Genomic DNA, 27,289 nt, shown 5'->3' with positions numbered 1-27,289 from the left:
GCAAATCAGCTATGTCGTGTGAATACCTAAATGATGTCTGCATCCTGTTGCTATGGAAGCTTCCCCAAAGCCTGGGTATGTGCACAGCCTTGGTGCTGTGCTGGGAATGTTGGATGCCTCCAAGCTGGGGCATCTGGTCAGTGATCTGATGCAGGGTTGGCAGGTCCAGGGAAGGACTTCTGTTTCCTGCAGCTGCTGAGGCATTACAGAACATGAGGGTCTGTATCCACGTAGTGCCAGCTTTAGTCCCTTAGAATGAGGGATGGGCTTCTGCTGAGCTTGCTGCCCTCTGTTAGCTGTGGGTATTTAGGAGGCTTTTAAATACAGTATTATACTCCTAATTGTGCTGAAATCCCTCAGTCTGGCTGGATTTATTTGGAATTATGCTCTTTTGCTCAACTGCCAAATCCAGTCAAATGCCATCTACAGGGAGTGAGGGCTCCTGGTGCACTTGGATTGCCCCAAGCAGAGTGAATCCTGGTTTCTTCATGGCAGTGCTTGCAGTGGGGGCTATGTGGAAGCTGTCTCTGGAGGAGAGGAAAGTGGGAGAGGAGAGAGCTCCTCTGGGAGGTGGCTGATGTGGCAGTAATAGGACTGACTGGTGAAGGGCACTTGTGCCTTCCTATTCCTCCAGCTCACCATTCTTCTGTCCAAAGTACTTCACGTGCAGAATGCGTTGTTTGTTCCAGGGGTTACTCAGGCTATCTATGCTTTGTGTGGTTAGTAGACTATTTAACACAGCTGCAATTCAGATCACAAATATCCCTTGCAATGGATCCCATCCCAATGGCACAACTGCTGCCTAAAAAAAGACCCCACAGGCTTGAGACAAGTGCTGCTTCTAAGGGAATCCAGTTCTTAATTACGCTTGAAAATCACAGGCAATGAAGGTAATCATTACCAGAGATCCCTGGGTCACCATCTGCCTTGCACACGATGCTCTCCAGGAGCATGGAGTTACTGTTGGTGGCACCTGGAGTCATTGATGCCCCTTTGCCATCCTCAGGGCCCTGTGTTGGCTCAGAGCACCTGTGAGCTTCGTTGCTATGATCCTTTTGATCAAAGTCTGTTTTCCTCTTGTCTCACCCCACCTCTCAACATACATGCATCAATTCACAGCTACGTAGAGAGCAAGCCCATAATTTTCACTCAAATCTCCGTGTCCTATTAAGCCTTGTGCTGCTTCTTAGCAACAAATTAATAGCTGAGAGAAAGGGCTTTGCAGTACAATATATTTTAGAGAATGAATATTCTTAAATTACTGTTCTGTGAGTAACTGGGGAGAATATTTCTGTTAGAAGAAACTTTTTCTAGGGATCTCTTTTCAACCTGTAGTGCCAGCTCCTGCTGTGCAGTAAGTCTGGTTATTACTGGTGTCAGGGACGTCAGCTAGCATGAAGGTGGGAGACAGCAAAAGCAGGGCTTCAGAGCTCTTCTCACAACACTCACATTTCCTCTTTGTGCCTTTTAAAAAAAAACTATTATTGTTCTTTGGGGGAGAAAAAAAAAGAGGCAGTCAAACCTTCTCTTTTTTTGCCAAGTTTGCAGCTTCTAAACGTGGTTTCTTGGCAGTAATTCTTACAGTGTTGATTCTGGCCTGGATTCCATATGTTTGCCTTCGTGCAGCAGTGCAGCTTGCAGCCGGGAGGCTCTTGGGGTTGTTCCATTCCCCTTGCACAGAAATATGCCAATGGAGTAGGAAGCGTAACACAGGCATGAACTTCTACAGCATGCTGCTCCTTGGAACAGCAGAAACAATGGATAGCACTGGGAAATGAGATACTGAGGGAACAGCTCTGCCCTAAATATTGCTCTAAACTTCATGGTGATAATGAATAAATAGCTAACTTTGGTGCTTGTTGCCACATGTAGTTGAGGCAGCAGAGTACGCACTTGCTTCTTGGTGTCATCCAAAGGTGCACATGAAGAGGCTTCTTGCACACACACACACACACACACACACACACACTGGGTCACTGAGTTAATGGAGCTGTGAGAACACCCCCTCATAACCCATGCATTTACTATTAGTATCCATCTAGATTTTGATACCATCATGTGCCCACTGTAGGGGTGTTTGACATCTGCATGCTCGGTTTCCTCCCTCAGTTGAGGACATGCTCTGTGTGATAGAGATCCCTGCTGCATGCAGAATGATGACTGGCAACAGATCATCTTCATTTGAATTCTAAGTACTCAACTTCTCCAGCTAGTGAAAGACTTGATTTAAGGCAGCAACTTAACGACTGTTCAAGACAGAGGTTTGAAGAGGCAAATATTTGGCTGAAATGTGTGTACAATCAATTTCTAGAACCTAGTTGAGCTTTAGAGATTTCTCTGTCTGGTGCCTATTCCATAGACTCATGTCTTCCGCTGCCGTGGGTTTGACTGAGATGCTCTTGTATGGGTGGTGCTTGCCCTGCTGTCTTGCTGGGTTTTAGTATGTTCTCTGTGACAGTGATTCAGCAGGGAACTCTATGCTTGAGGAGGAGGGATAGAGGAAGCAGTTAATGAGCCGTATTTGTTGTTCTCTTAAGAAATGAATCTCCTCTCTAGTTTACAGATTGCTGAAGTTAGGCACTTTATTCCAAGGAGCTGAGATGAATTGTTCTCTAAGGAGAGGCGTCTTCCTCCACCATCCTGGAGGAAGCCCAGGTGATGCTCTCCTGTTTGTTGGGCACTGCTCCTCAATGTGATTGATCCCTTGTTTAGCCCTTTCCTGGAAGATACTGCTCTTACTCAGAACAGCACTGCTGAGCTTTTGTGTTGCACACTGGCTTTGCTTTCCTGCCAATTCAAACACCAAATGCTTCATCCTTCTCCCCACCGCTTGTGGCCCCAGGAGCTCTGTTGCTTTTTGAAGGCACAGTCTGGGTGGGGCAGGCAGGCCTGCTGCTAGGAGGGATGGTGTGGCCTTCCCACCATCTGATAATGGGAAAATGAAAAACATTTGTCTGGTTATCCCTTCTGGATCTTTCAAGGAGGCATTGTGTACCTCATTTTCCAAGGAGGGTGGGTGCAGGTTTCCCTGCCCTGTAGCAAAAGTATTTGCACGCTCTCAGCTTAAATGGAAGTTGCTCTTTGAGCAGCTCCTGTAAATCTCCCAGCCCAGAGAGCAGCAGCAGCCAGGTCCTGGCCACCCCGAAGTTTGTGGAAGCACGCACTGCTTTCGGGATAATGTCTTTTCTGCCCACGTCTGAGTGACACGGGCTACCAGTTATGAAAGGAGAATGGTAAATTCATCTGTTCGCTGCTCTCTCTCCCGCAAGATTTACTTCCATCGCGGGTTTTATAGGCTAATGCTGTGTCTTTCGTGATGGGGATGTGTGGTGGAGGAAATTTATTGTTCCCTTCCTAATAGATGGCTGTAATTTCATTTCAGAACAGCCATTTTATGTGTGAGAAAGCGATTCCATTATGCCACTGCACAGCGCTGGGAGCATCTGTGGCAGTGGGGGCATTTGGATTACAGAGAGTAAAGGCTGCACATCTGCTGCCCTCCACCCCTATTCACAGAACACAGTGTTAATCCTAAAGAAAAGAGAGCAATTAGCTTGTAAACCCTTTCTGAACCCACTGGAAGATTAGCCATTTTCAATTACAGCTTTTCAGCTGGAAAGATAATGGACTAAAATTTCCAGCTTTTAAAAAATACTATTATTGACCATGTGGTTTTATTTCTGTCAATTTACGTCCTTTATAATTAGCTACCCTGGGATAATTAGGCCTGATTTGTGCCATACCGTGTTCCCCACTCTTTCCCCTTATAACACAAATGGCAGACAGACTTTGTGGTCCATCTTCTGCCTGTTGCAACCAGCACAGACCCAGTGTTGTACCTACACCCACATCAGTGATGAGCTGTAAGCAGCACTTTTATAGGTTCCTGTAACTCGTAAGAAAAAGGATAATAAACCTTTACCTACCAGTGTGCTGTTCCTGTGGGGCCCGGACGGGAGGAGAAGGCTGATCCCATCTCGCAAGCCTACAATAAGAAACAAAATGCAATCCCTCGGGGAACTCTGAGCACTCCAAAGCCAAAATATTTCGTTATTTATCACTGATCCCATTGCTCGGAGGCTGCCTGTAGGTGTGCATGGCTTCACTATGGCCCAGCTTGGGACAGAAAACTGATCACTGCAGGGCCTTTGGGGTCATCCCTCTTTGCTTATTGTCTTTCCTCCCCTCTGCACTTCCTGTGGCTGATGCCCAGGGTATCATCAAGGGGGCCTGAAGCTTTGGTCCCAGGTCTGTGACCAGCCCTGCCCATGCTGCTGGCAGTGGCTATACCACACGGAAGGCACCAAGGCTGTTTTTTCAGGCAGCTGTTCAGTTGTGTAGGCTGAGGTACCCGGCACGGAAATTAGCCTTCTGACCATGGCCAAGGACTTTAGAATGAGGTAAGCTCAATGAGCTGTCTGAATGCAAAACCGCCCGGAGGCGCTGACTTCTGGGGGCAGTGTGGGCTCTGCTGTTCTGAGTCACTGAAATGGTTGGCATTGCTCTGCACGTTGGCTGTCTCCCAGGCAGACCTTGGCCACGTCCCACCTTGCTGTGCTGGGTCTCCTCTAGAAGAGGAGCTTCGTGTAGATGCTGTGAGGTGTAAGGGTGGATATAAAAGCTGTTACAGTTTTTTTTGCTTGTAAGGAATGTGGCTCAGTACTCTTGGGATCTCACTAGCCTTATCGTGCGACTGATACCAACACTGTCTTTTTTTGCAGTTGGAGCTCCTCCTGCTATTTCTTCCTCTGTCAAAATGCATATGAAAATAGCCTTGCAAAACATTTCACATCTCAGCTAGTTAACACAGCACCTTGGAGAGAAGGTATCTGATGCAAGAGAGTACAAATGAAGGCTCATTAAGCAGGAATTCAATGGTTCTGCTGGATTCCCCAGCAATTAAATTTCATCTTGATTCATATGCAGGTCAGGAGAGTTTGGAGGGAGAATACGGGAAGCAAAGCACTGTGGCTCTGCGCTATGCAAATTAGTGTTAACATGGCATTTCATTTATTGTTAATGCATTGTTACACTGCTACTCCTTGAAAAGAAACTGTGTGACAACTGTGAAAACTTATGACCCACTTGCTTTTTTTTTTTTTCTCCTGTGCATTGGCAACGTTGTCTCTGAAAATAAGGGTGCCAGGGAAGATGGAGAGGTTTTCCCTCCGCTGGGAGGAGTGATGTTGGGTACTGACTCAGTGTTCAGACCTGTCCTTCCAGCCACTGTAAGCTGTAGTGCTGCATTGCTCTCCTCTTTGGGGTGAGATGTACCAGAACCCATAGGGCTGCTACTGGAAGGAGTCTTTGTTTGGGCTCAAGAGCCAGGTGCTTTTGGAGCAAGAGGAGCGATTTCCCAGTCTTCTGCTGCAAAGATCTCTGGATTTGTAGCCGCAAACAATTTGCGCTCATGCTAAAGCACTGATCCCTACTAGCCCAGAAGGTGGGAGCTGCTCAGTGTTTTGGTTTCCCTCTGCAGTGTGGCTCTGCTTTTCTGTGTGGTTCCTCCATTCCTGCTCAGTTCCCTGCTGGACTGCTTCAATGTGTGCTCAGGATGATTTCTCTTGTGTCATCGGACTGCTGAGATGCAGTTGTGTTGGGGTGACCTCTGCTAACGAGGTCCCCAAATGAGCTCTTTTGCATCATTAGGGCTGGCTGGGCAGTAGGGGATCTTGCACTTTGCTTCAGCCCATTTCTCTTCTACTGTTAGCAGCACTGGAGCCTACAGCCCTGAATTATTCCCGTTCTGAATACCTAAATCCAGAAATCCGCAGCTTGGGATAAATGGTGGAATTTCCCCTTATGTTCAGTGATTAAGAAAATAATTGCTTAGCATATATACAGCATTAATGGAGAAAGATGTGCTCCATGCTGTCCTGAGAACTGCTCCTCTTGGCCTTTGTGCAACATGAAGAAGGGATTTAAGTGAACAACCCACAAGTGTGATTGTTCCCCATAGTTCAGAGCAGTGCCTCCTTCAGTCCGAACTTCTTATACTGGAGTTTTGGGCCTGTTTGTACAGCTTGGGCTCACCAACTGAAGTGTTGGCTAAAGGAGGCAGTGAGGAGGAATTGCCTGAAGGAGGCAGGTTAGCCATTAAGGTTAAACCCACAAAATCTGGAAAATGCTTTGAAGTGATGCAAAAGCACAGCTTCAGGTGTGGCTCTGGCAATGGCTCTTGACTCCTGTTGACTCAAGTTTCACCTTTTTGCTTCTCCTTTTAGCTAAAAATCTTCTAGCTAAGTCAATTGTCACATAGATGCTTGCAAAAAGAAAGGGCTGAGCCATTGCAAGCTATGATTAGTTTCTGGTCTTGCAATGGAGAAGAACAGACCAATTTGGAGAGAAACAATCAATGTTGTCCTAGAGATGGACTCACTGAGGATAGGGATGTTTTCCCCCAAGAAAACATATTGTTTGTAGTTTTAGCAAGTGGAAGTGCCTGTGCTTACATCTACATGGAATATGGAAGGAAATGTTCCCCTGCTCTTAGGAGGGAGTGAGAGGGAGGCTGCCTGGGGGACACTGGTCATTGGGAAGAGGTGGAGAGTTTTGGGCTTTAAAAGCTGGAACATCCAATCACTGCAGATTTTGGCTTTCTTTCCTGAATGGGAAGCGTGCTGCTTTAACATGCATTTCAGATAGATCAGTGATGCTGGTGCATAGGCAAAATGCATCTCTGGGGAGTGCCAGATTGCTGGTGTCCCATGGAGGGGTCACTGCAGCGCTTGGTTCTTCCCATTACTCACAGCTCCAGGAGGCAGCCGGCATTGACTGCCAACTTCTCCCCCACCACTTCCCCACTGTGCTGTCGGGCAGTGACAGATGCAGATGGCTCTTTTGAAAATGGTTAAGCAGAAAAATATACAGTGGCTGTTTTAGTGTGCTTAGAGATGAAAGGGGCGGGTGGGGGGTCTTGGAAGTACCCTTAGCAACATTCTCCATCTCTGTGCTCTTTGTACGTGTGCAGTGATGGCTCTGAATGCCTACTGGATGGGTAAATGGATCCCGCAGTGTTCATTACCTGTAACAAGTTAATGTTTAGGACTGGCTGGTGGAATTTGCACTTGAAGGAAAGAATAATTAAAGAGTTCTTCCTCTGGTTCCATTATGAAACGGTTTGAATTTCAGACTTCTTAAAAAGATCTTTTTAAAAAGTCCATTTTCATCTTCCCATAAAAATCTATAAGTAAAGAACTGTTACATTTTGCGTCTGCTTCCTAAAAACAGGGCATCTGCTTAGGCCAGAGAAAAGCCCCATTGCAAGCCTCAGGCTTCTGTGCTGTTATCTGGAGTTTCTGAATAAGCACAGCTAAGGAAAACTGGAGCAGGTGAAATGGAGCAAGTGTGGGGCCAGTGGATAGTTGGGTAATCAGCTGTGAAATCTCTTCCACCAAGAGGGTAATGGACCTTCTTCTTGTCCCTCCTCCTCTTCCCCATCAGCTCTAGCCCAAAATCAGTCAAGGAGGGGCATATGCTCCCCTGACCTCTTGAGCTTGCATAGCCAGGCTGGAGTTCCCAATTAAAACCAGTTTTCCCAGCAATCCACCTGGGAGCACCAGGTCTGCTGTGCCAGAAACCAGCCTTGAGGGGGAGATGGGCAGGCAGAGAGCACTGCAGCCCAAGGCAGACCACGATGTGTAGGGGTGCATTTGTAAATTGAAGAAGTAGGTGGGGAGAAGGGGATGGCAATGTAAAATCTCTATTTTAAAATCTCTGAATTTAAAAGAAATAGCGAGCATCTGCGTCAGTCTCTTCTGAAGCTCCCCTAACCCAAAGCAATTTCTGTTGCTATTAATGTGATCTTTATGTGCAGTTGGAACCTTGGCGTTTCTCAGAGCACTGTAAGTGTGTGTGGTTGGGTGTTTTTCCTCCTCGTTTTTCTCCGGCTGACTGTTCATTACGTTTGTTCAGCTGTCTTCAGAGAGCCTCCTGAGACTTCCTAATGTGGAGTGATGTAAGATGCTCTGTGTGTTCTCCCAGCCTCAGAGCATGTTCAGTGCTAAATGGTCCGCTGCAGGATCTTGTAGCGTTGCACAGTCCTGTGACTTCTGACGAAGGTGCTTTTAGAGGTGATTAAATAAGTAATGGTTGAAGTCACACGAACAAATACCCATCAAGCAGTGGACTAAATCACTGACATTTTGAACAGCTTGTAATCTTCCTTCTGCTGTGCTCTCTGTTTTCTTTGCATAAAAGTGTATTCTGTAAACGTCATCCCAACCAATTTAGGCCATGTGAGGTTTCCAGCTCCACTCCCACCAAAGTTCTGGGAGGACTTGAAAGTTTGCTCTGGGGAAGGATAAGAAGTTCAAAAGCAGCACAGTATTTGTTAGGTTCAAGAAACAATGAAGCAGGTGCTAGTACTTATGTATATAGAAGGGTAGCTTCCTTGCACCAGATGAATTTTGCTCAAAGGTCAGCCTGTTCTGGAAAAGAAAGATTACCCTTTTCTCTGGACTGATGGCGTATGAGCTGGTACTGCCTCTTTACTGCAGGTTCCCCTCACGAGCCCACATGGATGTTTCCAATAGGGATCACTTGGAAGCTGTTCCAACGTGAACTTTCCTCAGCCCATTCTCAGCTCAGTTTTTACACTGAACAGAAACCACAGAAAGCATTCTCTATGCCTCTTTACTCCTGGGGAGCAGTATGTGCCAAGAAAACTGAATGGAGTTTGCTGGATTTTTTTACCCCGGTGTTAAAAGTCTTTGTAACACCCCCTATCCCCCAAATCTACTCCTGTTTCCAGTGGGCACAGTGTTTGGGTCAATAACTCATTCTTAGGTGAGGCTTGTTTAGTAGGAGTGGATATCACACGGGCATTTTTAGATCGCTTTTAGTTCAGGGCAGACAAGCATAATGTTAATGCCAAGAGGTAGAGTGTACAGACTGTTGAAAAACGGATGGTTTAGGTTGGTGCCTCATGGTCTTTTATGACACCTATATATTTTGATGTCACAATGTGTCTTTTCTGGATGCGTAATTTTTTCAATGTGTGTGGTGTGCCCTTTTCTTTCCTCTTGAGAGACTCAAGCTTTTCACTTCAGCTGGTTTTAATATACTGCCACCTGAAACAGGAAGCAAGCATTGTGTTTATGGGTTTTGGCCAGCAACCACAGAGTAAACATCTTTATCCTCTCCTCTCTGGGCTCCTGGCAGGCTGTGCCAGTTCAGCAAATGCCACAAACAGTTCTGGGTTGGAAATTCCAAAATGCCTCTCCATTCTCTGATGGCAGCAGAGGGATGGGACAGCTCTGCCCAGTGCTCATCACAACTCAAAGCAGCTACAGCTGTGTAGCAGATCTGTCCTCTCCTGCCATTTCCACTGGTTCATGGATTAGTGGGCAGTATTGGTGGTAGGTGAATGGGTTGGCCTTGATGATCGTGGAGACCTTTTTCAACCTTAATGGTTCTGCGATTCTCGATGCAGCAGATATTCTGGGAAGGTCTCTATGGTGACATGAGTGTAAACGATTGCTTTGAGCTTTGACTTAAAACACGCTATTGGAGACGTCCACTTGATGCATCCAGAGCAATGTGCTGTTCTCGAATTAGCATCTTCTCCTTGCATTTATGGTGCAAATACAGGATTTTTTTCCCTTTAAGATGAGATTTCTTTGCAGGAAAAACATTAATAGCCATGTGAAAAGATTTCTAATTACAAATTTCAACTCAATTACTAATTAAGTCTATTGTCAGACTGAACAACTTCTTAAAAACAAATTATGGACCAAAATATCTCTTTTGGAAGTGGTTTTTCCTCACTTAGTAATTTTATTGCTTTTGTTTAAGTTATCTGTACGTGAAACAGCTGAGTTTAAACCAAAATAGAGATGTTAGAGCCTTTCAATCCGAGCAAAAACCTCTGGCATTAGGCTGAAACCCAGTTCCCACTCTGAGTATGGAGTCCTCAGTTTGCAGAGCTTCCTGCTGGCACATCCAGCTGTATTCAGGCCCTTCTGAGATTTCATTTACTTAAGGAAACGAGACCTAACCTTGTGCCTTGCCCACAAGTTTCCTTCAGAACTTCCAAGCTCTTGGCCAGGTTCAACCAAACACTGTTGTAGACTCAAACTCATCTGACCCTCCTAAAGAAACAGCCTTTGTGCTGCTGTGCTCCTCCTGCACCATCTGTGCATACAACCTTGCGTCTGTAGGTGATGTCAGTTCCCGAGGGAATGCAGTGCCTATGGATAAGCTGCTTTTTGGATGCGAGATGTGGGCTGGTGAATGTAAATGTAGTCTGTATCTCATAGCATGACTGATGGGGACCTGTGTTGTGCTGCAGCTTTGCTGCCTGCCCTGCTGAGCATCTGAGGGTGGTCACCTCACTGCATCTTCAGTGCAGCAAAGGGAGCAGATGCTGGTCTGTTGAAACCATTTCCAGTCCAGTGCCCTCTGTCCACCCCTAGTGTAGGACTAACTGCTCGAGGGTAAGGCAGGGAGCATCCTGCCCTGTCCCCGTGTTCCAGCATTGTCCCGAAGCCCCACCGCTTGCCCAGACCTCAGCAGAGGGCTTGCACGTGTGGTGACGGTTGCTCTGCCCTTCCTAAGAAAGGGTTAAGCTGAGTTTTCAGAAGGCGCTGCAGGCAGGCCATAAGACTGCAGCTTCATGCTCCCTTATGTGCACCCGGCATGTGTTCGGGAGGCAGCGTAATGCTTTGACAGCAGCTTGACATTGCCTTGAAAGGTGCTGGAGGCTCTGCAAGCACTTGCCAAGAGGGGGTGGGGGAGAGGGAAGTGTGTCAGGCAGCGCTGCAGCCGCAGCCTCCTCTGCTGCTGCAACTTGGAGGCTCAGCCACCAGCCAACTTCTGCAGCTGGCTCTGCGCGCAGCTCTGTGCGTACCTCTGCAGGACCAGCTGCTGCCTTTCCTCTTCTCCCCCTTTCCCCACGTTTTTTGTTTTTTAATTCTCCCCCTGCCTGGGATCCCCATGGAAGCCCCAGAAGGGCTCGCGCTGTGGGCTGACAGCTCTCCGTGGGATGCTGCCTGCTCCCAGCCGGCACAGCACGAGGGGCAACGCCGCCGGGAATGAAGCGCTCTGCATTCGCTGCATCTGCCGGAGCCAGGGCTGGCTGGCTGCCTCCCCTCCAACCAGCTGTTCCCTTTAATCACTGCGCTCCTAACTTTTGCTTTGCAATGCCTGATGGCCACTCGATCCGAGCCAACTACCATGGGATTTTAGGACCGTAGCCTTCATTTTCCTATTTCTATACAGAACTGGGGAGCCATGTAAAGACATTTCTTTCTGAAGGATTGCAACATTTTTAGAGTGCTTGCAAACTGGGCTGCTTGCAGTCCAGGACTTCTTTTTTTTGTCCCTACGCTGAAGTGAGGAGCAGTGTGAGTTGTGCAGCCCCGCTCGGCTGCGGGTGGCAGCGAAAAGTGATCCCAGGGAAGTCAGGGCGAGAGCAAGGAGTGCCTGCTGCCATTAGTTGAATGGTTTGATAGCTAAGAGCAGACATGCTTTGTGGACTGAAAAAGGATTTGCAATCAGACTTTGGTGAGTGAGCCTATATACGTGTGTGTGTATGTGTGTATATACGTGTGTGTGTATACATATATATTTTTTCCTTTCTCCAATGGTTTGCTTTTACTTACTCTGATTTCCTTTAACTACCTTAAATACTACTAACAGTTTCCAAGTAGAGGGGGAGGTTTACAAATGCAAACCTTTGCATCCAAGCTGTGACTTAATTGCTTTGATTTTGAAAATGTGTCTCTGCTTCTCTGGAAAGAATTTCTCCCTGTGACCACTGCGAGCTCCCTTCAGGCTGCTTCCTGCCTTCACCGCCTTGGGCTGGAGGATCAGCAGACCCAGACTCCAAATACTGCGGAGCCTTTACAACTCTTCTATTTTAGTGAAGCCTAAAGATAGCTCTTCTCTTTTTTAAGATGAGTGTGTGAATGGGCTGAGCATTTTTTAGCAGTGGTAGAAAGAGGGCTGGTGTAGGGAAATGGGAGGTAAGGGACTGCTGAACATGGTGGGATTGCTGCCACTCCTCCCCCTTCCCCCCCACCTCCAGTGTAATCCACTGCTAACGTTTTCTAACAAACATTTTGACTTAAGCTAGAAATTTGCCATTTCAGTGAGATGCTGACCCCTGTTTTGGGAGCCTGGGGTGGGCTATTTGCCTTTTCTGTGGAATTTAACATAGCCTTTTAACCTCTGCTCAAGAGTGGGTAGGTCAGTGTAGAAGGGCACCTCTGCAAAGGGCACAAGCTCCAGATCCTGCCCCCAGGCTCTCCAGCATGGATAGGCTCTGTTATTTCCAGCTGGGTGCGATGTTCAGGTACTTTGTTGCATGCTGTAGCTCTGTTTGTTGCAGCTAAATATACTGCATGGAGCTTGTTCTTCTGCTCTGCTGCAAGTGTTCCCCTTCTGAAAGCAAAGACATTGGAGTTGGAAGTACAGAAGTAATTTACAGTGTTGGGAGCATTTTATGTTGCCTGAAGCAGGGTAGGACTGACTTTGTGCTCTCCTTGGTGTACAGATATGCAATGCCTTAAAACATGAATCTAACTCTAGAAAATTGGTTTCCCCCCCTAAATCTAAGAGGTGAAATAAACCAGTTTCAGAGCAGCTCATCCTGGTTGTGTTGCTTAATCCTATGGATGTTGACTAGATGTGATAAGCACTTGCTGTAGCAGCACAGCTATGAGTAGTCAGGGGGCTGGGGCTTGTTTCAAAGCTGTCCAAGCCATGGCGATGAGTCCCAGTAGGCAGAAGAAGCCCAGACACGTGATTTAGCAGGGCAGGAATGCAGCCGTTCCATGGAAAGATCAAAAAACCAGCTTGGCAGGAGTTCCATTGCTCTTGGGGCTGAGCCATAAAGTGGGCCCCAGCTGAGGAGTGGCTGGCACTGGCTGTGCCAGAGGGATCCCAGCCATGGAGGAGAATCATTTGTCCAGTTCCATGCCACCAGAGGCATCCGGTCCTACATTCATGCAAGTCTCCATGGTTGCTGTGTTGCTGCAAATTGAGTGAAGGAATGAGAAATACTTTTGGTCTCAGCCCCAAACTTCCAATGGAGTATTCAGCTGCCTGTAGGTCCTGGTGTCCTCATCCCATAGATGGAGCTATCCTCTGCACCTGGCACAGGGCAAAGATGGAGAGAGGGAATGTCCTGTTTTGCATCTGCTATCACTCCTTTTCCTCATGCACAGAAAAAAGCTTTGAGGGAGGGGGACTGATTACAGTGTACTGGGTTTGATTTTTGGGTTTGATTTTGCTGAGACTTAACTGAGCTCTCTTGGCTACTCAGCTGCTTTCTCAATGTTTTATAGTGTGTTTCCAAAAAAGACATAGCAGTCAAATCCTTCTTGCAATTGCAGGACTTCCCTGAAATGCCTTATGGCCTTTCTGAAGTCTGGGCAGAAGCTCTACATATTGTTCTAGTAAACTTTGCATTCAGTTTGTCCTTACTGCAGGATCACTGCAGGAGTGGGCAGAGCAGCGGAGCCAGCTCAATCTCCTTGCTGCTGCAAGTGACCAGTTGAGGTTCCCATATATAAGTGGCAAAGAAGAAATACAGTAGATCAATATGTCCTTCTGTGCTTTTCTCTTCTGTGTTTTTTGTTTGTTTTGCCTTCAGAAGATGTGCTTTTAGCATAAGTGATATTGAAGAAGAGCAGTGCAAATTTCCTGTGCTTTCTTCCTGAGCTGCAGGCTGCATCCCTTATTTGCAGGGTGAGAATGACCGAGGAAAGAGATCTAATAGATCTCTGCCTCCTCCTGCCTGCTGGGTTTTTCCTGTTCTGTGCTGTGCTTTCTTTGTAATGGCCCCAGATCATCACAACTTCCAAACAGGCATGGGGATAAATAGAGACGGTCTGAAAGGACAGTGAACTGAAGTGCAGAGTTAGAATAAAACAGGAGGAAATCTTTGCAGATAAATCTTCTACGAAGAAAGATTTTTATCTTTCTTATGAAAGAATTTATCACAATAGCACTATTTAATATAACTCCTACTCATCAACCTGCTTATGTCACTTGTCAGCTTTGCCTCAGTGGCAGCAAAGGGAAAGATTAAGAGGAAAAGAAGCTGGGGTGCAGATACCAAGACAGCTCCTGGGGTCTGGAGCTGAATCACAGTGATTTTAATTTCCTTGAGCCAAAATGGATGGGGGGAGTTAGAGAAGTCTGAGTTTGCCTGGTCTGTTCTCTGCCTTTCTTGAGCTGTAGTACCCAAATGTAGGCCCTGCATTCAAGGTGAGGCTCTTTGTAAGACGGGTCGAAAGGAAGGATTTACAGACTTCCCAGGCTATACCCTTCTTTCTAGGTACCACTGGGGTGTTTGTGGAATTGTTTCATTGGTGATCCACAGTATCTGAAGAGTCTATCTGCAAAACTGTCACTTAGATCTGTTTTTCTCCATCCCGAATTCGTTAATTTGATTATTCCTGCCCAGTTTTGTTAACTTGAAGGCACTTCTGTGTATTTGTTTTCTGGATCATTCCAGTTTCATAGCACCTCATTTATAGAATCATTAAGATTGGAAGGACCTCTAAGATCATCAAGTCCAACTGTCCATCTACCACCAATACTGCCCACTGAACCATGTTCCTCAGTGCCACATCTCTGTGGTTCTTGGACACTTCCAGTGACGGTGACTCCACCACTCCGTGGGCAGCTGTGCCAGCTCTCGGCTGCTCTTCCTGAGAAGAAATTCTTTGTAATATCCAACTTATTCAAAAATCAGTTTTCCAGCCTACTTTCAATCCTTCATAACTGGTGCCCATCAGCAAACTTAATAAAAGCAATCTCTCTGCAGTCGTCCAGGTCATTTTGTGAAAACCTGGAGCCTTTCCAGACTGGGATTGGCCCTACAGAACTTCATTTAATACATCCGTCCCTTCTGATTGTGAGTAAGTGATGAATTTTCTCAGTGTGTGGTTTTCCAATCAATTTTGTGTACACTTTATAATCATCTGTATCCTACTTCCCAAACATGCTTGTAAAAATAGCATGTGAAACCGTGTCAGAAGCATTTCTAAAATTGAGATATAAGAACTTGCATTTTCTGCCTACCCAGAAATGATCCTCTGCTATAGAAGGAAGTTGAGTGGGCTTACTGTTGGCTTATTTGTGGTAGGTGCAGGATTGTGGTTAGTCCTCCTTCTTTTCTTTCAGTACCTCAACATAGATGGTCCACTCTGGGAACTGAAGATGAGGTGATAAATTAGTCATTCTCCTGCTCCCCCTCTGATATTGTTTCTATTTTATGTTATGTTTTCCCAAGTTGAACACTACATCTTGCTCCTTTGCTGTCCCGTGATACCCTACCCATCCTCCATGAGATCTGAAGAATACCTGCTGATGGCATTAGGACTTTGGTGTCCAGGTCTCTGAAGTTTTTTTTGACTGTGTGAGACATTGGTCCATAGTGTCACTTGAGCACATGCTTGTTAGGCTTTCTCTCCAGCACTGACTATTGGAGTTCATATGTACCTCTCTGCCAACTGGCTGAAGCAAATCTCATTGCAGCTGGAATAGGTACTTTCAGGCCACAAGTGACCATGGTAGGAGACTGACTTAGTGTGCTGTGTTACACCCGGCTTCTGGCTTTTTGTCCAGGTTCATTACTCTTCATAATGTTTGTTCTACTTTGTTAATCCGCATAAGCCAAGGGTAGCCACACTGCCAAAGAGTTTTTGTATGTTGAGGCACATAGGATTTGATTTTGAGTCGGCCTCTTCTCTTGGGTAACACTGATAGGACAAGAGCTGATGGCCTTACGTTGCACTAGAGAAGATTCAGGTTGGACGTCAGGAAGATATTCCTCTCAAAGAGAGTGGTTGGGCACGGACACTGATGCCAAAGGGGATGGTGGAGTCACTGACCCCGGAGGTGTTCAAGAACTGTGGAGATGAGGCACTGAGGGACGTGGTTATGGGCACAGTGGGGGTGGGTTGGGGTTGGACTTGGTGATCTTAGCAGTCTTGACCAACTCTTGTGATTCTGTGTTGCTGATTTATTTTGAAAATGAGCGTTAAAATTGATACTGGCATGCAGATGCCTATGTCTATTGCTTATGGTATGATTTCCATCCTTAAATAGATAATATGAAATTTTGCTTGGAAGGTCAGAAAAAGGTGTTGGGCAACTTGGAGGGAAGGTGCCTGTATTTTTATGTTTATGCATGGGTAGGTGTTGCAAACAATGGGAAAGAAGTAATAATAATCAAGAAGAGGTGTTGTTGGAGCACTGAAGGAGAGAAAGTAGAGCTAAAATAAATGCTTAGCCGTGTTCATCAATTGACAATTGAGTGCTACCAGGCATAAGAACATTTAAGGCTCTTTTCAGCTGTCAGTTCAGCTACTGCATAATTTTCAGCATGTGAGTAATCCCATCAGGGTGTGCATGGTCGTAAGCCTTGATAGGATAGGACCCCCAGGTCATTGTATGGCTGTCTGTTCGAGGTGGCAGAATACTGTTTCAAGACAAGCATGCTTACGTGGGAGTTGGGAAATTCTGGTTCTGTGACAGCCTGACTGCCAGTCTGCTTCGGATTTTTTTATTATTATTATTAATATTATTATTCTGTTCATAACAAGAAAAATTACTAACCAAGCTTGATGTTCTCGGCTGCCAAGTTTATTAATCTCTGGATTTTCAAATCAGTCTGGTAACTTCAGAGACACGTAAAATCAGACAGGGTGTTATGTGAATTTCCATTCCCAGCAGTTCTGCTTCCATTCCAAACAATTGCTGTACCCCAGTTTTTTATTTCAATGAAAGTATTTTTTGATGTTCTTTGGCCGTGTGTTTTTTGTTCAAGGATCTGATAATTACATGCTTGGAGATGATGGCTTTTCAAAAGCATCTTTCCCAGCAATTTTCAACTGGAGATGTGGATAAAAATATCTCCTTTTTTTTTTTTTTTTTTAAAATCAGAAATGTTTTCAGTAATGTGCAATTATGAGCTCTGCCTTCATTCAATTCATCCTGGAAGAATTTGCTTCACAGGGAAATTCGTTTCCTCGCTGCTGTAGATGCCAACATAGTTGGCAGCTGCAGGTTTTTGTGGGGAGGAGGTGAAAAAAAGGCCCAGAAATTGTTGGGAAGTAAATTGGTCCCAACACCTGGAAACCATAAAAGAATGGGGAATATGTGTGTATATATATAAAATCAGTGTTAGACTGCTCATCATAGCAGTCCCAAAATGGCCTTTAAAGTTATTTAGCATAGCCAACCTATGAAGAGATGATCCCACTTAATTGTGCCTCAATTGCTCTGTTTCCTGTTGTGCAAGTTCATGAAATGATGTTGGAAAGATGGGAGGAGCTGTGGTTTTCACCCCAGCAGTTCTTTAGCTTCTGATCTCAGGGTGTAACGAGTGCTCACTTGGTATATCCTAATGGAGCTATAAGCTGAGAGCTGGTGATGTTGGCGAGAGTAAGTTAGGTATTAAGGTGAGAAGGGCTTTTGGAGCAGTTGCAAAAACAAATAAAAATACGCTGAGAGGCAGCAACTTGTGCCATTAAGAGTAAGATCTGGCTCCTTGCTGCCCTGGTGTATGGGATTTGGTGGACCAGCTTCATTGCATCCTTCTCCTTACAAAGGATGGGAATCGTTCTCCGGTCCCATGTCTGCTGCTGTTTTGGGGACTGTGCACTGTCATCCTCAGCCTGTAAGGCAGCCAGTGTGCTCAGTTTTTTTGAGTAACTTCCTGCCAGGTTCTGCTCCTTCTGCAGTGCCCTCCGGATGCCATGTGAGCAGCCAGCTCCAGCAGGGCCCACCTGCCCTAGGGATCTTCTGCCATAGCAGCGCTGTAATGGTGCAACTCCATCAGCTGCTTTTCCCAGCCAGATCACTGAGCTAGCTTGTGGCCCTGCTTCTCTGTCTTTGAGCAACCACGTGTGTGACCATACAAGTGTTGGATGTCTGGGTCAAACCTCTGATTCATGAACAATGTGCTGTAGCTCCTGAGGAGCTGTCTCAGCAGTATAGCTCTGCTATGCCTCTGGTGCCAGTGGAGGTCCCTTCTGGTCCCACTACCACCCAAAAAGCAATACAGCATAATGACTGCAGCAGAAGGCACAGCCTGAAATCTGAGGGATGTGGCCTGCTCCTGCCCCAGTGATTTATAGGGGATAATTTCTTTGTGGAATGCAGTGCCGTTTGGGTAGGATTAACCTCTTGGCATAGGAGGAATGTCCATATTTCATTAGATTTTTATTTTTATAATGTAATGCATTTCCCATGTCACTCAATGCTCCCTGTGTCTCAGTCCCATACCTTGCACTCAGGTGAGCTCTGGACTCTGCTGTTGTTGGGGGATGAGCGCTCCCCTCGCAGAGCCTGGGAACAAAGTGCTTCCTCCTCTTTCTAAACGTCCCTTTATCATTCAGCAGCCAACTCGAGCAGTACCATGAGCTATATAATAGGCAATTAGCTCCTAGCAGATTTATGTGCCGCTGCATTTTATAAGCAAACAATCGTGTCTGTTTAATCATTAAATGGATCTTCTGTATCCAGCATTCACGGAGCTGATTTTTTTTTCTCTTTTCCCCCTGTGCCTCTGCTCTGCTTTCTTGCACCCGTTTTACACCAGTATAGAGGAGGAGCCGTGCTGATACGGTGCAGCGCCCATCCAGTAGTGGGCAGCGATTGATGCAGCATGCCCCCAGCTCCCTGGGGTTTGGGGAGCAGTCAGGGTTTGTATTCCTGGTTAATTTTAGAAATACCTGCACACACTGCTCTTCCACGCATCCATTACACGCTCGACAGAACCTGCTGGTTTTAATTTTTATTAGCAGAAGTGCCTTGTTGAATCAGAATTAAGTGCGTATTTGGGAAGCATAATGCGAAGCATTACACTTAATGGTCTGTGTTCCTGACGTGAGTCTCCTCTATCCTCAATACTGTGTGGTTTTTAGTTACACTTGAATTTTTCCTGAGCTCGTTGCCACTTCCTACCCTCTGTAAGCTGTAGGAATCCCTGTGAGCGTTTTGGAGGATGGCAGAGCCCTGCTTGCTGCAATGTGTTCTGATTTGTACCGGGATTTCCCATGCCTTTTGGGAATTTCTTTGCTGGTCGTAGCTGAGACTGTGTTCTCCCAGTGACTTCTGCTTCCTATACAGTGTGAAGCAACAGCAAACCAGACAACTGTTTGCATGGAGGTAGCTGCACAAAACAGAGTGCGTTAGTAACTGCTGGAGCGCTGTCTTAACTAGCTTTTGCTTCAGATGATGTCTTCCATTATGGGGATGCTGTGATGATTTCTGGGGAGCAAGAAGAGGAGCAAAAAGGGAGCAGGGCTTGCTAGAAGCCAGATTTAGTGGGCAGTTCAGATAAATTTTTAACAGCTGGTTTGATGGGGTCAGACCACACCATTTCCAACATCAAATACCTTTGGGCTTTGAAACATTCTTATTCTGTCATCTTGTCCTGCTAAATCTGATATTGCACGGCTCTTTAATTTCTCTCTTTCTCCTTCCCTCCTTTCACTTTAAGCAAGCCTCTTGCTTAAACTTTCTTTAGTCTTTTAACTGTAAGCTGCTTCCATCTCTCACTGTGAATCCTCCTGACACAGCCGAGGATAAAAGCAGCCCAGACGTGTACATGGGCCATTGCATAATGGATGGTTTGTGTGTCAGAGTCTAAAATCTACATATGTTTAGATCAGTCCTGAAGTGGGTACATCTGTATATATTCATATATAATGGCTTTTACCACATGAATGAATAATCCAACTCCCACGACTTGGTATTTACTTTTTTTGTAGCTCTGCTACTTAGCTAAACATGGAGGGGAGAATCACATTTGTGGGAATTAAGTCTTAGTAAGGTTTAGCAGAGCTTCATGGATAAGCTGGAAATGAGTCTAAATGGGGTGCCGGAAATCTTTCTTTAAGAACAGTAAATGCTGTCTGGTACTTCTTCCTTATTTTTTGACTCCCACTGGTTTTTAAACACTTTGCTTTAGGATGCAGTACAAATCCAGGATAAAGCACCTGATTTTCAACCTACTGCACTGTGCATCTTCTCCTAAGAGGCAGTCAGTCCTCCTGAAAGAGGAACCCAACCATTGCGACCTGGCAGTGTTGTCCTGTTGCAATGTAGAGGGCAAACCCGGCTGTGAGATATTTTGATGCACTGACCCAAGGTGATGGAGCTGTGGGTATCCCTGTTCACTGCAGGGAGTTGGACTGGATTGGCCTTTAAGGGTCCCTCCCAACTCAAATGATTCTATGATTCTAAGATGTAAGCCACCCCTGCTTAAAAGCAAGAGCTCGTGCCCAGCTGTAGGCTACAATGAGCCAGGCTTACCTGATTCACCAGGCTGTGAATTCTGTGATTGTTCATTGCTCCCTTTGGAACCATAGCCTTGCTGTGATTCTAAGATCAGTGCAGTAGCAAAAGAGGTCATGGACAGCTTTGGTATCTGCTTCTCTTGGTTTACCTGACTTTTTCATGCCAATGTTGATGGCATCCTTTAGCTTTTGCCTGTATCTGTTTTTTTCAGTTCACCCCCAGATCCCTTGCTCATGCTTTTATTAGGTATTACTGCACTGAATCCAGTATCACCCCCTGCATAATGCAGGTCAAAGATCTTAGTCCAATTACTGTGAATCATGCTCCAAATCCCCTGTCAATGGTGCCAAATGATTTTTAGAAAGATTTCCATTTGTCACGATAAGAAACACAGTGACACAATGTCCAGGAGGTTAATTCTTCTCTTGGGATAGAAGGGGAGGGCACACGTTCCCACACCTAGGCTGAATCTCTGCAGCTTTCCTTCCCAGTTTTTGAATTTCCTATCTTTCCATTAAAGATTTATGTGCTCAGGTTGGATATTATGAAGAATTTCTCCTTAGCAATAGTGATGAGGTGCTGGCACAGGCTGCCCAGGGAGGTGGTGGAGTCATTGTCCCTGGAAGCCTTCAAGAAAAGGGTAGATGTAGTACTTGGGGACATTGATAGTGGGCAGTATTGGTGGTAGGTGAACTGTTGGACCTGATGATCTTAGAGGTCTTTCCAACCTTAATGATTCCATGATTCCATAAATCAGATTGCCTTCTCCTCTTCAGTGCAGTGCTGCCTTGAGTTTCTGATGCATCCTTGGAGGGTGGAAGCCAACAGGTACCACTTTTGTTACAAAGACCATAGGGACCAAACTGGAGTTTGTAAAAGCAAAATAGGTCAAAGAATTTATTGTCATCATCACTGCAGAAATGATCTGTTTCAAGAGGGCTAACCAGGTGTTCGGGTTGGTTGGTTTTGTTCCCAAAGAGATTTTTATTGCTCAGAAACAAAGCAAAACATTTTGTATTATGGACATGGGTGTTTTTTTTTTTTTTTTTTTGCTTTAATCCTTGAGGTATTGAAAGTAAAAAACCTACCTGCTGAGTGTACCGCTGACAAACCTTGCTGTGATGTTTTGTCACTAAAACGATCTCTTTTGGACTAACTCAGGCTTTTAAACAAGCAGGTAATAGTGGCCGCTAGGCTTAAGTGGCACCAATTATTTGAGTGCTGTGGTCTAATAAACTGACAGTATTTAATTTCATCTGCTTAAAAAGCCACAATAGAGCTGTCTTTTTTATTTGATTTCACTCCACAGTCACTTAGCACGGCATTTTTTGCTTGAAAGAAAGGAAGTCCCCAGGGTTTGGATTCAGCAGGCTGGATTCAGCAGGTTCTTATCCAGCTCCATATTGAAGAGAAGTTTGGAAGCTTGGTTGGAGTTAATAGGGAGAACTGTGTTCCCTTGTCAGCTAGGATTTACTGCTGCCTGCTGCCTAGATTAATAAACCCTGCTGTATCCAGGAGGCATTCTTCCTTGGGAATGGCTTTAGACATTATTGGTCGTTTCTCACCATATTACAATGGCTCACTTGGATAATTTTCATGAGAGATCAGTCTGCAAATGTATCTCATTCTTCTTTGATCTTTACTTTTGAAAGGTAGTTTCTTTAGATAACACAATCTGTATATCAGCAATATTTCATCTTCCTAGTTCATTGCTGGACCCTTCCCAGCACAGTCTGTGCTGCTTAACAAAAGAAATTGCAAAATTGACTGGAAAATGTATCTTTAATAACATCGTTTCAAGCACTAGAGCCGTTGAGAAATAATAATCTCATTGAGTTGGTTTCTGCGCTATTCTTGTCCCCCATGAACAAAATTACTGCATATATTGTGTGTGTGCATGTGCAGATGTGGCCTGCAATGAGGTGTGGAAGCGTGCAGTCTGTCTGCCACCATCTCACTCATAAATACAAACCTATGAAGCTGTCTATAAGAATGCCTGGGAGGGTGAGAGGGGGCTGCAGGAAGGGAAGTTCCTCCCTCCTTTCCTCTATTTTTATTCTTTAACACTGGAAATTCAAATCTTGCTGGGGGAGGGTGTAAGAAAAGCGAAGTGGAAAGGGCTCAGAGTGAAAAGGACCTTTTGGGTATGGGCTTTTGGGGGGTGTTTTGGAAGAGGTGCATCAAGGAGATGTTTTGGTGTTGTATGGGAAATGGTATTTGTGCTGAAGACACAGAAGCAGTCTGTCCTTCAAGGAGTGGTTGAAAAGCTGATGTAATGCATAAGGCATAACCTCATCGGAACGGGGAAAGCACTGTCCTTGGTAGTTTTAAATCAGAGGAAGAGAAGCAGAATTGTTGAAGAACAACAATATAATCTCCTCCATGAGCAGAGGACCAAATAAACCCTAATTTTCAAGTTTTGTATCTGACACCCCTTATTCTTTTCACTACCATGCAAAAAGAAAAAAGTGGGTGGTGAGGCTAAAGCTGTTTGCACAGTGATTCTCTTTGCTTTGCCAAGAGCGTGACTTTGGGTCTTTTCTACTCAAAATAGTTTTGAGAAAGGTTACAGGACTAAAATCCTCTTTCTAGCTGCTCTCCCTCCCCACACTGAAGGATATTGGCCGCTGGGTTCCAGAGATACGAAAGGACAGTAGGTGAATGGACGGACAAACAGCCTGAGAAGTTAATTTTCATAGAAAAGCAAGCAAAAAGTCACTTTTTGAAGATTTCTTTTCCTCCCTTTCTCAGTATAGTTTGAGTGGAATCAACAACTGCTTCCAGGTCCACCACTGCATGCCCCCCGAGCTATGCTGATCAGATAAAGTTGCTCTGTGAGGGCTTCCAAGGCAAGAATGGGAGGCACACAATGCAGTCACAATGTGTCTGATGCACAACAGCAGGACAGTAATGGCAGGTTGGGTGCAGGTTCTTAAACTGTATCATTTTTTTAATTTTTTGCCTTTTTGTGTTGATTTTTATTTTTTTTAATGGAATGCTATGTATTTAAAGAATGAGTGAGGAGTGCTACATCTCAGCATTGCAAGGCAGGTCCAGCATTCATTCTTATCAGATGGGACTTGAATCAGTCCTTGGGCAGTTTTTAATATCCTGTGAAAGCTGATATGAGTTAAATCTCTCAGAATCCCGGCTTCACTGCAGAGCCAACTGAAAAAGGGCATTGTGTGCACACATATACACTAATTACGTTTTCTACTGATTTACTGAATGTTTAAATTCCATCCTCGCTTTTCTCTGAGAAGCAGAAGTCTTCCCAGGCTGAACGGGGCAGCAGGCAACCTGGTCTAGTGGGAGGCGGCCCTGCCTATAGCAGCAGGATTGGAACTAGGTGATCTTAAAGGTCCCTTCCAACCCAATCCATTCTATGATTCCTACATCAATGTCATCTGGAGGGTTTGCAGGGGGAGAAGAAAGACACCTTGGCAGCCAACCTGCTCGATAACAGAGGCATGCTCTGGCCCATGCCTTGGTCTCACAAAGGCTACTGATATGCACATGATTATATACATAATTTCTGGTTGAAAACAGTTGCTTGAAACCAATTGTTCCTTTAAAAGTAATCTTGGTTTCTTATTAAAAAAAAAAAAAGAAAAAATGAAGTAACAAAGCATGGAGTTTTTTGTTGAACAGTAGGCTATTGTATCTGTTGTAAATCTGTTTCCTGTGAATAAAGCAGCAGGTGGTTATGAGATTATACATGCCTTAGGAGAGTTGGTAGATAAATGAACACAGGCTTTAAGAAGGGGGATGCTGAGGGTGTGGGAAGATGAAATCCATGCTGTGTGTAGTGGGGAGAGTGAATTCAGATGTACAGCTTCCTCCTGAAATAACCTTGACATCTGGACAAGTTCTCCCCAGCTTGGATGGGAGCAGCACAGGTGGGTGGAGAAGATGCCACAGCAAACTCTGCTTAGTGGCACCATCCTACCCCAGGGAAAGGAGTGAAGCATGGTTGCAGTGGGGCTGGCACAGGTACTGGTGGCGTTTTATGACACTTTAGGGACGTGTACCAGAAATAGGTGGGAAAATGGGAGAGTAAAGTCATCTTCAGGCTGAGGACTTAATAACTGTGCTTGCTGGAACATGGCCACCCTCTTTGGCTGTGCTTTCAGAAAAGTTGTGGTAAAGAAAGTCAAGGAAAAAATGTTTTCCCAAGCCCTCATTTGTCTTCTGCATAACTCGTGAATGTGTGCTGTAAGGATGCTTATCGCCAGCAGTGGGAAAATTACGAGGCCATTCATAGCAACAGGCAGCCTCTGCCATTTGTGCCACATATATTGGTACGTAGATTTATGGAATTAGGGAGGGGCAGCTTCCAAAATAACTCTGTCTATTTCAGTCTGAGCTCACTGAAAAGGAGAAACTTTTTGGATAGTGATCCTGGTACGGGGAAGAGGAAAAGCATTTCAAGCTCCTGCTGGATCTGGGTGGCTCTGGTCTGGGAGTTACATTGCTGGCTGAGGTGGGGATGAGATCTGGGCTGGGCACTGTGATTTTTCACCTGGTGTACTCTCAAATCCTGGAGAAATAAAGAATCACAGAACCATAGAATCATTAAGGTTGGATAAGACCAGTAAGATCATCCAGTTTAGCAGTCAGCCCACCCCACCATGCCCATAACCACGTCCCTCAGTGCCACATCTCCACAGTCCTGGAATGCCTCCAGGGATGGTGACTCCTCCACTCCCTGGGCAGCTGTGCCACTGCATCACCACTATTTCTGAGAAGAATATTTGCCAAATATCCAACCTGAAAGTTCAGGGTCTTTTAAAAGATAGGGTTTATTCATTTATTCACTTTTGGAAGCAGTCTGTGAAATGGTCACTGTCATAAAAATGAATTTGTGCTGCAGAATCCCAAAGCAAAAGTGACTTCCTTTGCCATGTTTTTAAGCATTTTACAGGAGCACAGCTTGCCTAGCCCTGCCAGTACAGATTTAGTGTATCTGCTGCTGTACGCTTGGAGTGGTTTTATGTAGGGCAGAATCATGAACTCTGGCTCAGTTTTTGCAGTACTCCAGGAAATGCAGCCTGGAAATTGCCAGCATTTTTTTTTTTAACCATTTCTTTGGGATCTCTGTTTGTTTTCTTTAACTTTGCTGATTCTGATGCAAAGTTGGAGCAATGTGTTCCTAGACAGGGAATGATACTGAAGTGTATGCAATGCCATGTGGAGTGCTGGGCTGGGAGAGGTGACTGGCATTTTGTTGCTGTCCTCCAGCATCAATGGTACAGCCCCTGTCGGGGCTGTAGTGCTTTGGGAGTGAAATCTCACTTTGAGATTCAGACATGTATCACTAACTCCCATTCTTCCTCCATCCTCCAGCTAGTAATATGGTAACTTGCAAAGTCTTCCAAACCTATCAGAGACAGGTCTTTTTAAAGGTAATTAGGTGCCTGGAGGTGCGGGTAGATGACCATAATCTAATTTTCAAGTACATGTTTGCCTGTTCAGGCACTCAAAACTTTAAGATCCCATGCCACGGAGACCATGCCTGGTGGCTGCAGCTGAGGTTGTCCTGACCCGCAGTCTGCTCCTGCTCCTTATTTGATTGCAGACAGATTTCTCCTCTGACTCACAGAAGTAACTCTCCTCAAAACGTATCAAATCACACTCAGTTTTGGTCATTTGGGTTCCTAAGTCCAACCTTCAGCTTTTATACTAGCAAAAAAATACTGTCTTGCATTCGCATGAACAGCATTTGGTTCTTAACACCGTTTTAGAATTCATTTCTCTAGATAGGGAGTGCAATTATCGTATGGCTAGATAACTGTTTCCAACTGTCTTTTTTTCCATTAAACAAATGGGAGGCTTTGCCTCTTGGTCTTCCCACAAGATTAATGCACTTTCTCTGCAGGAACTGTCTTAAGACGATCCAGGAACCTGAATGCTTGCAGACAGCAAGCTTAATTGTCACAGAATCTTATTTAGCCAATGACGATTTTCATTAAGAGGTGATCTCTGTTAATAACACAGACTAATAACTTCTCTAAATGAAAAAAACACCTTTCTTTCCCCCCTGCAGGCAGGGATAATGAACTCTTAAATCAGTGCTCTTTCTGAGGAAGCTTTTTATTTTGTTGCAGAGGTTGGCTTCAGATCTAACTGATGCCAGAGGTTCTTGATGCCTGTTCTCACATCGTGGGGGTGTAACTGTGAAAAGTCGTGTTTTTGAGAGCAGTTTGGCTGCTGGATGCTACTGGGAATTTGCTCAGGACTTCCTCACTGGCTCCATACCACACAGAACAGGATTAGAGGAGCATCTCAGAAAGTCAGCCTTGGCCAGAGTTCACTGACTTGGGCAGCAGATTGTAGAATCATAGAATCATTAAGGCTGGAAAAGACCACTAAGCTCACCAAGTCCAACTCCAGCCAATGCCCATCGTGCCCATAACCACATACCTCAGTGCCACATCTCCGTGGTTCTGTAACACCTCCAGGGACGGTGACTCCAGCACTCCCTGTGCAGCTGTGCCACTGCACTGTCACTCTTTCTGAGAAGATATTTTTCCTAATATCCATCCTGGACCTCCCCCAGCACTTCAGAAAGCCATTACCTCTTGTCCTCTGACAGGTCAAACCACTTCGGAAGATCAAGAATTCCTTTTACAGGAAAACTGTGGATTTCATATGAGTTAGGATTGATTTAATTAATGTTGCAGTTGACCCCTGCAAATCAGCCATTTGGCTGCTGGATGATCAATGGTCTAGTAAGTATCTTGGTCAGAGGAGAGACTTGTCAGGCAGAAGGCATGAGTGGGAAAGTAAGTTCAAACCTTCTATGAGACCTAAGAGAATCCTCACCAGAGGCAGGCATTGGAAATTGGGAAATCAAGTTCTTGTCTTTTCTATTAATCAACTCTTCTTTATCACTGTGTGTGATGTATGCTCCTACTCTGCAACACTTGCTGCAGGGAAGAAGAGCTCACGGCTGGCTGTGTATGGACAAGAACGAGGAGCACTTCTCTCCCTGCTGGTAGTATGGCACTAAAATGGCAAAAAATGT

General features: G+C 45.3%; 1 protein-coding gene and 1 non-coding gene across 4 annotated transcripts in view; one reads left to right on the top strand and one right to left on the bottom strand.

The window, feature by feature from the left end:
• Window positions 1-27,289, top strand: part of GRIP2 (glutamate receptor interacting protein 2) — a 216,375-nt gene that overhangs the window by 138,121 nt on the left and 50,965 nt on the right. The window contains exon 1 of one of the 3 annotated variants that reach the window (XM_025154655.3): window positions 10,731-11,505. The exons of the other annotated variants lie outside the window; for them this stretch is intronic. Within the exon in view, the coding sequence (XP_025010423.1) occupies window positions 11,466-11,505 (40 nt within the window). The 5' untranslated portion in view covers window positions 10,731-11,465. Of the gene's footprint in view, window positions 1-10,730; window positions 11,506-27,289 lie in introns of those variants that run through there. 3 annotated transcript variants of the gene reach the window in all.
• Window positions 10,265-10,374, bottom strand: MIR6684 (microRNA 6684). Its single transcript, NR_105554.2, has one exon. It is a non-coding gene; the product is annotated as a microRNA 6684 (primary transcript).

The sequence above is a fragment of the Gallus gallus genome, chromosome 12, assembly GCF_016699485.2.
Source record: "Gallus gallus isolate bGalGal1 chromosome 12, bGalGal1.mat.broiler.GRCg7b, whole genome shotgun sequence".
In the NCBI taxonomy this organism is placed as follows: Eukaryota; Metazoa; Chordata; class Aves; order Galliformes; family Phasianidae; genus Gallus; species Gallus gallus.
This window is presented reverse-complemented; position numbering and strand designations above follow the sequence as displayed.